This window comes from Asterias amurensis, chromosome 1, assembly GCF_032118995.1.
Source record: "Asterias amurensis chromosome 1, ASM3211899v1".
NCBI lineage: Eukaryota > Metazoa > Echinodermata > Asteroidea > Forcipulatida > Asteriidae > Asterias > Asterias amurensis.
In genome coordinates, this window is record NC_092648.1 from 18,547,656 (window position 1) to 18,561,107 (window position 13,452).

General features: G+C 39.5%; 1 protein-coding gene across 2 annotated transcripts in view; it reads right to left on the reverse strand.

Moving 5' to 3' along the window:
* The window catches only part of LOC139948660 (protein unc-79 homolog), a 51,628-nt gene that overhangs the window by 36,399 nt on the left and 1,777 nt on the right, over window positions 1-13,452 (reverse strand). For both annotated transcript variants that reach the window (XM_071946892.1, XM_071946883.1), the window contains exons 4-18: window positions 12,008-12,171; window positions 9,955-10,125; window positions 8,787-8,876; window positions 8,265-8,320; window positions 7,452-7,575; window positions 6,742-6,806; window positions 6,011-6,099; window positions 5,117-5,192; window positions 4,397-4,605; window positions 3,419-3,687; window positions 2,927-2,958; window positions 2,475-2,578; window positions 1,932-2,019; window positions 1,582-1,794; window positions 732-1,178 (exon numbers count right to left, since the gene is read on the reverse strand). In XM_071946892.1, the coding sequence (XP_071802993.1) occupies window positions 732-1,178; window positions 1,582-1,794; window positions 1,932-2,019; window positions 2,475-2,578; window positions 2,927-2,958; window positions 3,419-3,687; window positions 4,397-4,605; window positions 5,117-5,192; window positions 6,011-6,099; window positions 6,742-6,806; window positions 7,452-7,575; window positions 8,265-8,320; window positions 8,787-8,876; window positions 9,955-10,125; window positions 12,008-12,171 (2,197 nt within the window). The remainder of the gene's footprint in view (window positions 1-731; window positions 1,179-1,581; window positions 1,795-1,931; window positions 2,020-2,474; window positions 2,579-2,926; window positions 2,959-3,418; window positions 3,688-4,396; window positions 4,606-5,116; window positions 5,193-6,010; window positions 6,100-6,741; window positions 6,807-7,451; window positions 7,576-8,264; window positions 8,321-8,786; window positions 8,877-9,954; window positions 10,126-12,007; window positions 12,172-13,452) is intronic.

Consider the following 13,452-nt stretch of genomic DNA (forward strand, 5'->3'; position numbering starts at 1 on the left):
CGCTGTCCCTCTTGAAAATGTCATCGCCAAGTGGTCTGGTGATTTTGTTTCTTTGACACTTTAAAGTAATGTTCACAGGTTCTTCTCAAGATAGCGCGACAGCAGTGAGACTTCCATGGTCAATTGCAGCATGCCAGATGAATTAACCTCAGATTTTATTTAGCATAAATTAGATATTTATTTGACGAGACAATAATCATCTGTGCGGTTAAGTTTTATAAACATGTAGGGGAAAAGGAATTATGATACGAGACGTGTACAAAATCAAAGTTTAACAAAATTGACAGACATCAAGTAAACAACAAGGAAAACTGACAGGGTCAATTTTAAATAATTTGGGGTTGAACAAGCATACTTTATCACTGTACTAGCCAAGAACCCAATGCAGAGAAGACAGTGAAGGAAGTTTCAGTTTTAGATGTGGGAGGAAAACCCCAAAGAATTATTCCAGGGAAAACCCATGCAGTCAAGTAGGGACTGAAAACCCAATCCACATAGTGCCCCCTGGTGGGATTCAAACCGGGGTACCGGAGGTGGAAGGCAAGGAAAGATAACACTATGCAAACCCAACCATCAAAGTAGGGACTGAAAACCCAATCCACATAGTTAGTGCCCCCCGGCGTGATTTGAACCTGGTCCCAGAGGTAGATGATGAGGATAAATACCACAATGATAACCCAACCGCCCAAATTAAAATTGATAGACAATAAAACTCATACATTTCCTCATACCTGGATAACGAGCATATCTAACATGAGGACAAAACACCTCAAGATCTGTTCCTCGTCTTGCTCCTGTATCGGCCCATCATCCGGGGACGGATCAATCGTAACAAACGGCAGCTCGACAGGAACACCTCCGACCTCACCTATGATCCCAATCCCACCACCGATGACCCCGCCTTCCTCAGCCAGACCACCCGGAGGGAGGCTAACAGGGGGAGGTGGGGGTAGCTCGGTGGGAGGAGAAGGAGGTACCGTCGTCGGTGGCTCGATTAACACCTCCTCCGGGGGACATTGGATGTTGTTGACGGGAGGGTTTGATGAGGGTAGGTTGGCTTTTTGGTGTTGGTCTTTACGCTGATTAGCGAGTTGGATCTTGGACATGGAGGTGAGGCCATCACTGAAGATGCTCAGGAGTAACTTCAGAGGGATGACAATATCTGTCTCTGTCAGGATCTGGGAGTGAAAGGAAGTATCATTCAGAATTTAACCTTTAAAGACAATAGCGGCCACAAGCGGCTTGTACCAAATTGTCCATCGCAGCCACAAGTGGCCACAAGGTTTGACCTACTTTCGTTCACATAAAGTGGTCAAAGTAAAGGTCATGTCCAGAGATGAAATTTCTGAAAGTTGACATTAGTTGACATTAGTTTCTGAAAGTTGACATTAGCGTCCCAAGCTTAATTTTTCTGTTTCATGTTATTTCTGTTGACATGTTTATGGAAACAATTTGATTAAAGAAATCAACAATATTAGCAGTGTCTGTGATGATTCTACAAAAATGTGGCCGCTAAAGGGTTAAGATACAAACTACTGATTATCTTCAAACTTTACGTTTGATAATACGTCATGTCATTACCTGCAGCCACAAGAGGGCTTTCTCTTGGTCATTGGCGGCCATTCCTCGGAACCGACAAGCGACGAAATTGAAGAGTTTCTCCGTGGAGAATGGCAAGGGGCTCATATCAACATCGAAGAGTCGACACAAGACGTCTTGGAGTTGTGGTATCTCCTCATCTGGTATGTCATTGCAGATGCACTCCATCCAATGGGGCATTATGTAATCCCATACCTTAAAGGGAAGGTATACGTTTGGTAATCACTTGTAATGTGGTTAAGTAAAAAGATATAAATTTTTCAAAAAATTGAATCTGAAAAGCGTTTCTTTTAGGCGACACTGCAGCCATATGGACAGCTAAATCTGCTTACCTCAAATGTGACCGAGTTGTACGGAGTAAGACTAAAGACTTTCCTTAATCCTCCGAGAAGTTCTGTTATCCGGCTGCACAAACTGTCACTGTGGTCAAACAAACAATAATGACAGATAGATGACACTTCAATGCAAAGGAAAACATCACTGTGATATCAATAATAATAGTTCTTATACAGCCCACACATCCATCACTCAGTGAAGCTCATGGAACATTATGATCTATAGTCACTGTGCAATATATTTCATTCCTTAGACCATCTCAGCTCCCTTGGGAGTATACAGCCTGCGCTGCCAAGTATGTAGTGCACAAAACTATATCAATCAAAATAACAATCTCTGCCCTCACAGTTACCCATTTACCCCTGGGTGGAGAGAAGCAATTGTATTTAAGTGTCTTGCTCAGGGATACAAGTGTCAATACCGAGATTCGAACCGACACTCTACTGAACAGAAGCATCAGAGCTTGAGTTCAGTGCTGTTATCCGCTCGGCCACGACACCCTGTTAGAATGAAGGTAAATCTGTGTGCAGTATACTTACTAGTCACCTCCAACCTTGGCGTAGTCAGGAGGCTGTGGCAGCAAGCAGGATACAAAGACGTTGAAGTGACTCTTGAGAATCCTGATCAACCAAGTGGTGACATACTGGGTGATAAAATAGAAAAAACAACCAGTCATTTTGTGTTTGAGGTAGCATTGATTAAGGCTGCCTTGTGCTAATCTTTTACCCGACGGTATTTATCCACGCCAGGCATAATATTTGGTCCTTAAAAATAAGTAGAAATATTTTATCGAGTGCAAGGGCTGACCAACATGGTCATATGGTGAAGGCTCTTAAATACTTCTCAGGTTATTTAATCACAGTTTGTGGGTGCCCTAAACGGCCAGACTTTGTTATTTATATTGACCCAGACCAAACTGACAGAACTCTTTTTGCATTCATATAATACAAACGTTAGGCTTCTGTTTAATAAAATTGTAAACCTAACTTACATCTGCCTTAAGACTCTCCAAAGCAACGCTGTCTGTAACCAGAGAAAGGGGAAAGACAATTACACCATGTTATGCAATTATAAATTCAAGCTTTATCTCATGCATTTTATTTTAGGTAATGTTTACACAGGTAGAACAAATTTTACTGGTAAAAGTATTTTTAAAATTGTGCTCCTGAGTCTGACAGAAGCAAGAGGCAACATGTTTAGACTGCCAAGAGGCATTGTTTGATACATTCTGAATCATAAATCTTTGGTCACTGTGAGTATCTTTGGCTATCGCTGTAGCAATGGCAAGACACAGCAATGTTGATGATTAGCCAGTTGCAGCCATCTTCCCCTAGCCATAGTCAAGGTTGACAGATTTAGTAATTTCCCAAACATTTTACCTGAAAAGCGGCGCAAAAAATCAACAAGATTAGCAATGTCTGAGTGTATGTTGATGATTATACAGCAATGTATAGTCCCTAAAGGTTTAATTGTAAAGTCTCACCTTGTGTAAGTGTAGCAGTAAATCCAAACCACTGAAACACCATGCTAAGCAGACGGCCCACCACCTCATCAGCAGTCCTGTCCGTTGGGTTGCATTTCTCAATCAGTAGCCACAACCCAAAGCGGCTGAGCAGACGAGGGTCACCGTCCATGCTCTCCAGGTCGATTACTTCATTCTCCGATGGCTGGCTGAACATGTCCGTGGTTGTCTCGGCCTCAGCGGCAGCCATGAGCGGATCCTTATCGGAGATGTGAGCTTCCTTCAGGAGACTGGTGGCAAAATGATCAAAACAAAACAGTAGGATTTGAAACTTTGTATGGTGGGGAGTATGAACTAGGTATAATTATGGTTCAGAAATCAGAGCTTGAGGAAACCTTTGAAAAAAGACTCTTTAGGGGTCCAGTGTGATGCCAGTTGAACAAAAAAATCTTTTGGTTTTTTATTAGTTGAAGTTTGCGGTAGCACCATGTGAAAAACTCCTTTGAGTAATGTTGGTTCTGAAAAGAAAAGAACCAGTGGTTGACGACTCAACGTGCTCTGATCAAAACGTTGAGTTTTCTCCTGAAGACGATCAGAGCATACTGATCAGACCTTGAGTTGTCAAACACCATTTCACCTTAACTTGGTATGAATTGTCAAAGCGCATCTCACTTAAAGGCCGTGGACACTGTTGGTAATTACTCAAAATACTTATTGGCATAAATTCTTTATTGGTAACGAGTAATGGGGAGAAGTTGATAGTATAAAACATTGTGAGAAACAAATAATGTTGTTATTTTGTGCATATGTTGAGATACATCAACTGTGAAGGCTAGTCTTTGACAATTACCAAAGGTGTCCAGTGTCTTTAAATAGCCCACAAAACAAGTACGCACCTAGAAACAAATTTTTTGCACGGAGCATTTTCAAGCGAGAAAAAAAAAGTTTTGCAAAACAAAGATATTCCTTTTTTTGCAAAAGAGTCGTGAGAAACTGTACCTTATGATTGCTTCACAGAGGTAACTCTGCGTCTCTTTATCGCATGACAGCGGATCAGCTGGAAAATCTTGAATGATATGTTCCTTCCTCTCAGTGTGGATGTAGTTGTTACAATTCTGGCAATAACGGATCGGTCGGTTACCCTTGAAGCCAGTACACTCAGACGAGTAGCAGGTAAACAGGGCTTCTTTTTCAGACGAAGAACAATTCTGAAATGAGCAGCCAAAAAAATAATGAAGATTCAAAGGACTCTCTTAGCTGCGTTAAATGAACAAAGCATATTAATTTGTGAAAACAAATATTATTCAAAATCCACAAAAAGTTTGGGTTTTTTTCTTGGAAAAGACAAAAAGTTTGGGGTTTTTCTTGGAAAAGAATGTTTCTTTTTGCCAAACAGTTACTTTGGAGACCACTCTTGTTCACTAAACTCCGTTAATATATTTTGCAAAAACAATTTCATGAAATCCGTTAAATCTACACTTCTGGCCCTATGTTTCGGAGCTGTCGATGTAAAGATATGGTGTGGGTCTAAACAAACAAAACTGAATAGTAACACACCTGGCATCTGCTTCCCAAAATGGCAAAAACCTAATGTTATCGCGGGTGCTTTTGGTTAAAATAAAAATAAACTGAACCTATTTAAACACCCCTTTGTTAGACAATTTATGTTAGGTTGATCTTTCCAGGCCTACAGAAAGTGTAAAAAACATTTTCCTGTACCTTATTCTCACAAGTCTTTGCAACATTTTCCTGCGGCTGTAGAACATTCAGAAACGGCTTGGAGTCACATATCTCTCTAAAAAATGGACAATAAATGAAGACAACTTTTAAATTTTAAATTCTCATGGATGTAAATATTAAAATCTTTAAGTAATTGCATAGAGGTAGAGTTCCCTACGTTTGTTATTGATTGTGGTTACCTCACGTGCATGCTGCCTTGTCAAAGACTAACCGCCGATTTCACCAAACTCTTAATAACTTAGGATTAATCTTAGGACTTGGGACAAGTTCAGTTCAGTATCCGAAGACGTTGGGATGCATTGAACCCATCCTAAGTTAGGACGAGTTACTCATCCTAACTCGAGATAGGATTAATCCTAGCGTCTCATGAAATCGGCTGCAGTATCCTTAACACTTAACGTATCCCAACATATCCATAAAATAACCTGCAGTCCTACCAATGTTTGAATACGAGCAAAACTTACACTATATATTTCTGCTTTTAGAATTCCCTAGGTATCTAATTCAAGATCTGTGTTTCATCCTGTTCATAAGAGTGACATAATTCCAAACCCACTACACACATACGGCTCCACTGATATCCGGAAGCCCAAAGGAGTTGCAATGAACTAGTTTTTCTGTAATGATTATGTAAGAAATGTTTATGAAATAGACATAGTTTTACATATGTTCTTCAATGACTAAAGTTTTCTCAGAATTAAATTTCTGTCATAAGAAATTCTTTTGAAAGATTTTTGGTAAAATTACATACAGATGCCAGCTTTGGGCCCGGCAGCAGTGAAACTTTGGGAATGCAGCAGATTCCCATGCTTGTGAGGAAATGACTTACTAACAGGATTGGCACATGATGAAGAAAGTAATAGAATGCCTTACCTGTTAACATAGTCACTGCAGACTTGACAGAGATACAACGGAGGTGGATGCTTGCTGTACTTGCCTGCAATCACTGGATCCATACACATCTGAAATACACACATTCTATTGTTTTACATCCCTGTGGAGATATCTTTGGTTGTTCCCTTTATCCAATCAATCAATCAATCAATCATATACAATTTATAAAGCACCTCAATCAAAGGTTTTCTCAAAGGCGCTGAGGCACAGAAGAAATATAAAAGTCATTGATGGAAGGCCTCCTGAAACATTGGGCTTTCAGAAGTGACTTGAACATGTTGAATGATGTTGTGTCCCTGATGTGATTTGGAAGTTTATTACAGTAGTTAACATCTTTCTATATACTTTGTAATTATAAAAAATAATAAATTATGCTTCTAAAGCGTCTTACATTCATGACTGGACCCCAAGGCATTGTACCAATTAAAATAGCACCAAATAAGGAGGAGGAAATCATCAAAGAGCATAAACAACTGACTTAAAATATAAATCACAAAGACTGGACGAGCCAATAATTAAAACTACACATCACAAAAATGATAAAATATGGAAAAGTACCCCTCCCTAAAATCCCTTGTGGAGCATTCCGTTTTCTTTCAGATCCATTATTTAAACAGGTACAACATCAACCCCGTTCAGATGATCATATTCACTGCCAAAGTTTGAGATTATTTTTTTAGAACTAATTCAATTCTGCAGCTAACTCTTACCTTTACAGCGGCATTATTCACAGGAGATAAGCAGTTGGATCTCTGGCACAGAATTGGCTTCCAACCTTCACCGAAAAAAAGTTTATTTTTAACATTGTCTGTCATAACCTTCATAGAGATATTTAAAAATATTTGTATGTGGAGTTGGAGTTGTAGGCTTTTGAGTCGCACCTATTTACTTTTAATTTTTGGCAGGAGACATGGACTTATTGTCTTGTTTGTACAGTATTGTTCTCTTTGTATTTTGTGAGAATAGAATTAGCTGTTGCAAACAGCTTACAAACCCAAACATTAGTAACAAAGTAACTGACCTGATGTTTGACCCTAGCAGAGTCTTTTCTCGAAAGCTAAAATCTTTGAGCCTTTCGAGGGGAGGGGTATTTGTTGCAAGTGTTTTTTCGTTTTGTGGTAAGACAGCAGGGGTGGATTTCACAAGGAGTTAGGACTAGTCTTATCTCGAGTTAGGACCAGTTACTCATCCTAACTTAGGAATATCCATGCAATTTTTTCCTCCTTGCCACTCACTGGTTTTATTCTTATAATTTTGATTGTTTATTTGTTTATTTTCTCATTTACAGTTATAATTTGTGCATTGTACCTTTTAATTTCTTGCAGTTGTTTTGCCAGTATTAACTGTAGTAAAATAAAATAAAAAACAATCGCCCTATTTTGTCACTTTTTTTGGGGGGGGGGGGAGGGGGGTGACTTACATGTATAAGAGAAGTCTCTGTCTTCAACGTTGGAGGGCACAAGAGATGGCCAATAATGGAAAAGAAGATTAGAAGCAGCACCACGAGCTGATGATGGCCCAAACGCTATGGTACATAAGATATCCTGTGAGCAAATACAATCATCAGTTAGTCATGGAGAACAGGGATTAAATCCATGAAGCTGGTAAGCATAGATAAATTCTGCTCAGTGAAAACAGGTGACTATCCAAGCAGTTTAGTAATAATGTAACTGCCTGCTACTTCTTTGCTTGACAACAAAATCTGATAAGCAAAGAAATTTACACAGTTAATCGTCAATTTCTGCAGCGTAACATTGTAGGTAAAGACTAGGGGGGCACAACTTCAAAATTTATTCAGCTAAGCTAAAGCATTGCCAAAACTGCAGAAGCAGAATCCCCTAGCATATGGTGGTCCAGACCAAGAGGCCACCCTGAGGACAACTTAAACCAAGCAACTGGGTCCACTAAGCAAGGTTTTTGGGCTCTGGATTCAAGCTTCTAACCACAAACATACATTGTAGGAGATCAGCACAACAAACCCCAGAACCCAATTGCATGGTTCTGCTTACCATAAGCACAGAATCGGCGCTTACAGAAGCAGGGAAATCTGTGCTTACATCAAGCGTATTTCAGGGGTTAGCAGGGAATTTTGGCTACTGCACGTTACTAGGCATTCTAAGCTTACAAGGCTACGGCAGAAATTCGGCGCTAGCACGTCAAGCGGGCCTAGGTATCTACTTGGTAGGGTGAGCGAGATGTTAAAGTTGCATAAAATATTGTTGATATCACTTACTTTAAAGACATCTTTCTTGTATGTCATAATACATTCCATCAGCTGAGCATGATGAGCTGTAAACAATTATCATACATACAAACAAAATCAACTCTTTTTTTCCTGACAAATCTACAAGAAATTTACAGCAGCTGCTGGCATCATCAAGCATGAAATGCAGATTTAATTTGGAAACATTCTGCATATAAAATCATGTTTCTTAATAACACATGTAACAATGGAAGTGGGCAATTCCATGGTCAGTTGCATTACACTTTTCTGTGTCATTTCTTGAACTTGGTGCTAGTAGTTCTGTGTGAGATATCCTTTCCACTAAGTTTATAGACTGATTTGTACTTGACACCCAAGGCTTTGAATTGATGATATTAGAAATGTTGTGGGCTTTGTGCTCTGGATGTTATAACGTTATAAAAAGTTATCGCTTTACACAAAAAGGACGTGGTAAAAAATACACTAGTCACAATTCAAAAATTTCCTCTGATGTTTCCTGAGAAAATTATTTCACAACACTTGTGTTCTTACCTTTGTTCTTGCAGTGTTGTAGAACCAGCATTATGACCGCTGAAACTGACATGGTAGCGTAAGTATCGCCTTCAATGGACTGCACCTCAGCTGGTGACAAAAGTAGTTTTAAAAAGAAAATCAAATTTTATGAATGCAATTTATATGCAACTACTCTTCAACAAAACTCTGAATGATCTTTCAACAGTCTATCCTTTTGATTGCATTGCCACCCTTTTACCATCAAGGGAAGGGCTACATTCCAACTAGGACACTGGTCTTATCAGCCCTGCCGTCGATTTCACAAAACTCTTTCGAACTTAAGACTAATCTTGGGACTTAGGACGAATCCCAACCCTGGACTGTAGCATGCAGACCTTACTCATCCTAACTCGAGATAAGACGAGTCCTAACTCTTTGTGAAATCAACGGCTGCATTTCATTCTTGTTTGGGTAAAGATACTGCTCCTTGGTAAAGGACTCTACAATAAAATTTAAGGGGCACCAGGGCCTAAGTCCATTTCTTTTAAAAGCAGTCAATTTTGCTTAGCATTATTCTACTCAGCAAAAATAAACAGAAAAACAGTCACAAATGGTACACATGGCATGGAATTTGACAGGTAGCTTTATTCTGATAGGCATAATCTTTGTTTAGTTATTTCTTGTGGTAAAGCAGTATATGAAGTTGGGCCAAGAACTCAGACCTCATTAAAGACACTGGACACTATTGGTAATTGTCAAAGACCAGGCAGTCTTCTCACTTGGTGTATCTCAACATATGCATAAAATAACAAACCTGTGAAAACTTGAGCTCAATTGATGGTCAAAGTTGCGAGATAATAATGAAAGAAAAAACACCCTTGTCACACGAAGTTGTGTGCTTTTAGATGGTTGATTTCGAGACCTCAAATTCTAAATCTGAGGTCTTGAAATCAAATTCGTGGAAAATTACTTCTTTCTTGAAAACTATGTCACTTCAGAGGGAGCCGAGTCTCACAATGTTTTATACTTTCAACCTCTCCCCATTACTCATCACCAGGTATGGTTTTATGCTAATAATTATTTTGAGTAATAATAGTGTCCACTGCCTTTAACGTAGGACTTTGCATCTTTGTAACTCTCAGCCTGCTCTAGTACGGAGTGCAGTCTTTAAGATAAAAATACTCCTCTTTAAAGAAGTTTAACTTACATAGACATATCGGGAGTAGCGTGGTGCACAGGAGATCCACTGTTTCCTTTTGGAGAGCCATTGGGAAGATGGCCAGTGTGGATGCCACTGTGTGTGGTATAGTATCCACTATCTCAGGCTCCAAGAACCATAAGATACAACCAAACAACTGCTGGATAGCCTGACCCAAATCTGTTATCAAAGAAACAATTTAACACAGTCAAAACACCAGTATGCTAAAACTCGGAGCAAGAAGTTAAATGAATGTTAAGCCCGGTTCATACTTCCTGCGAATGCGAAAGAGGGGTTATGATGTAAAATTCACATCAAGTTCACATCGCATTCGCATTCGCAGGAAGTATGAACCGGGCTTCAAACTGTATCATATTGATTCTGGTGACATGGTCTTGTAAAAACAATTCTGTTCCAGTAAACATTTTGAGCTACAAGCCCTGTGGTCGTGTGGATTTCCTCCACCCACCATATTCGAGCCCTGTTGTACCCGCAGGTTCTCTAGTAATTGCTACCTCCTACAATACAAAACGTCTGAAATATACGAGTGGAACTCCAGCATAAAACCACAACTCACTCATCTTAGTGAGATTGCCAATTCAGTACATCCTAAACATACAAAATCATTTACCATAACACTTTATATATTTGGTTTGCGGAAACACCATTATGTGTATCTACTTGCCAGGTAGATTATGTTCTTTTGAGAATTTGTCTTGCTTTATATCTACTACCGCAGAGTACATTTTTGGAATTCAGTAGACTTCTCAGTTCTGAAAAAAACTGTCCTGCTTTTTAACCACTTTTTTAATAATACTCTAATCAACTTGAACCCGGCATTCTGATCATCAACCACTGCAATTGATTCCTTTATTGAACAACAAAAATCTATAATGAACAGTGTGTATTGAACGCCACGTGCATCATACCAGCTGTACACTCCAGCTGTACACAGAAGCATTGTAGTCATCATACAAAGCTTATTATTTCAGCTTCAGGTAGTAATGATCAGGGCCCGATTTCACAAAGTGTGTCAGCACACAAATCTGCTTAGCATTAAATTTCTTCCTTAATAAAAACAGGATTACCAACCAAATTTCCACAAGATTTTCGGGATAAGCAAACAACAGCTGAATGGCAGTAAAAAGAAATATGCAACAAATTAAAATTTGGTTGGAAATCTTGTTTTAGTCAAGGAAGAAGTTTCATGCTAAGCAAATTTTTGTGCTTACAGGCTTTATGAAATTGGGCCCTGTACACAGAATAAGTGGGAACTAAAAGAAAATATAGATGAAATATTCTGACTATTTCTCTCTATATTTATTTCCACTTCACTGCTTACGTTATACTTAGTTACCTGGGCCCTATTTCATAGAGCTGCTTAAGCAAAAAAAAAATGCTTAAGCAGAAAAATCCTTACTTAGTAAAATCATGTAGCATGGTAAAATCAAAGTACCAGCCAAGACTCAACTCAATTGTTATGCTAAGTAAACAACAGCTAAATACCAGTCACAAGCAATATATATGGCATGACATTTGGCCAATAACATGTGTAAGCAAGCTATTTTCGTGCTTAAGCAAATTTTTAGCTGAAGCAGCTCTACGAAATTGGCTCCAGTTCATGTTTGTTGTGTTGTCATTTGGCCTTTGAGATAGACTATGCTAGGGTTGAAACGTCATACCATTAGGCTAACTATTTGTTTGCATTTATACCATAGGTCCTTTTGGTTCGTAAGCAGTTTGCAACAGCTAATTCAATTGAGTTGTAACAGGATGCAGATGAGATATTCTCCAGGTCACCGTGTTTTAGAGGTTAGACTGCAGGACTTGCAATTATAAGGTTGTGGGTTCGAATCCTAACAAACTTACAACTCATTTCACAATTACTAGGATAAGTATTGTAGTCTACAGTACTAAACCATATTTGTATGAGGAAAACTGGCTGTTACCAGCTTGGTGTTTATATCCCGTTGTGGAAGTTTGCCGAGTGCCCTTGACAGGAAGACCATCTATTACAAACAAATAAACAATCAACTAGAATATGTAATCATATTTCCCCTACCTGACTGGCCATACTGCACATTGGGTACAATCTCAATGAGGCTGTCCAACGTCTCATAGAGACAGAGATAGTCCAGACTAGGATAGTGAGGCAGACGTGGGTTCAACCTCCTCCGAGCCGACTGCTTACAGTCGGTCAGATCGGCAGGGGCTTCCTTCAAGATGCTGCAAGGCAAACACAAATTGAGATGAAATTAACTCTCTCAAAATTTCTTTTCTTGGGGGATGCTTCAACACTGGTGTTGGTCCCATGTGTTGTGTAACGCATGTAAAAGAACCCAGTGCACTTTTCGAAAAGAGAAGGGGTTCGCCCCGGTGTTCCTGGCTGTGGCTGCTGTATGCGCCGTAGCACCTTGTAAACCCTTATAAGGTGCTAAATAATTGGGTCTCAAAATTCATCACTGTAATAACCTATCCTTCTGAAAGTGTCTATATTACTCAGCGCCTTGAGTACCTTGTTTGGTAGATACGTGCGCTATATAAGGCTTCGATATTATTATTATTTTTATTATTACTATTGAGAAAATAAGATCAATCACACTGTCTGGTTTTATAAAAGTAATAAACCAGAAGGGAAACTGGCTGGGTAAATTTTTAATATTTTCAGATTGAACAGAGAAAAATTAGAGCCCGACTTGAACCTGCGACCTCCGGGTTACCCTGACTGGGATCTACCAACTGAGCTATCTAGTGTTAAGGCCGAGTCACACTGCAGCGATAACGAAAACGATAACGAACACGACGCAAAGAGAATGCATTGTATTGGTTGAATTGCTCAACGCAGAATACGCACACGCTCATCCAACCAATAGAATGCGTTCGTGATCGTTATTGTTTTCGTTATCGCTGCAGTGTGACCGAGGTCTTCATATTGTATCAATATCTTTGTTCAGGGGTGCCAGTTATAAGCCATCCAACCTGAAGCTGCCGCATTGCCAGGAATCACATCAAAGTTTATGATACAACCTGGGAAGCGGCTTCAGAGGAATTACCCGAAGGACCCATGAACAAAGATATTGACACAATAGGGACACCGCCAAGATTAGGGCGAGATAAGCTGTTAGTACTGCGCTAGACTTAATACAAGTCTTAGATTGCGGTTATTCTTACTGCATCTCAGCCATGAAAAATGCCCCCAGATCATTTAGCCTATGAGCAGATTGCGAGTTAGGGCGCATCCCCAACTCGCAATCTGATCGTAGGCTAAATGATGAAGGTTGATCACAAGAGGGCGCTGTTTGTAGCGGCTATCAGCAGGACGACTAAAAAGCCACGATCAAAGATTTGGAACCAAGTCTAGTACTGCGCTGGCACAGTAATCCGTAGGTCTCAGGTTCAAGTCCGCTCCGGTAAATTTCTTCTTTGTTCAACCTAACTTTAAAAACTGTATTATTTTAATTAACCTCACCACTAAAAAACACACCCGTAACTATTTGTAAAAATAAA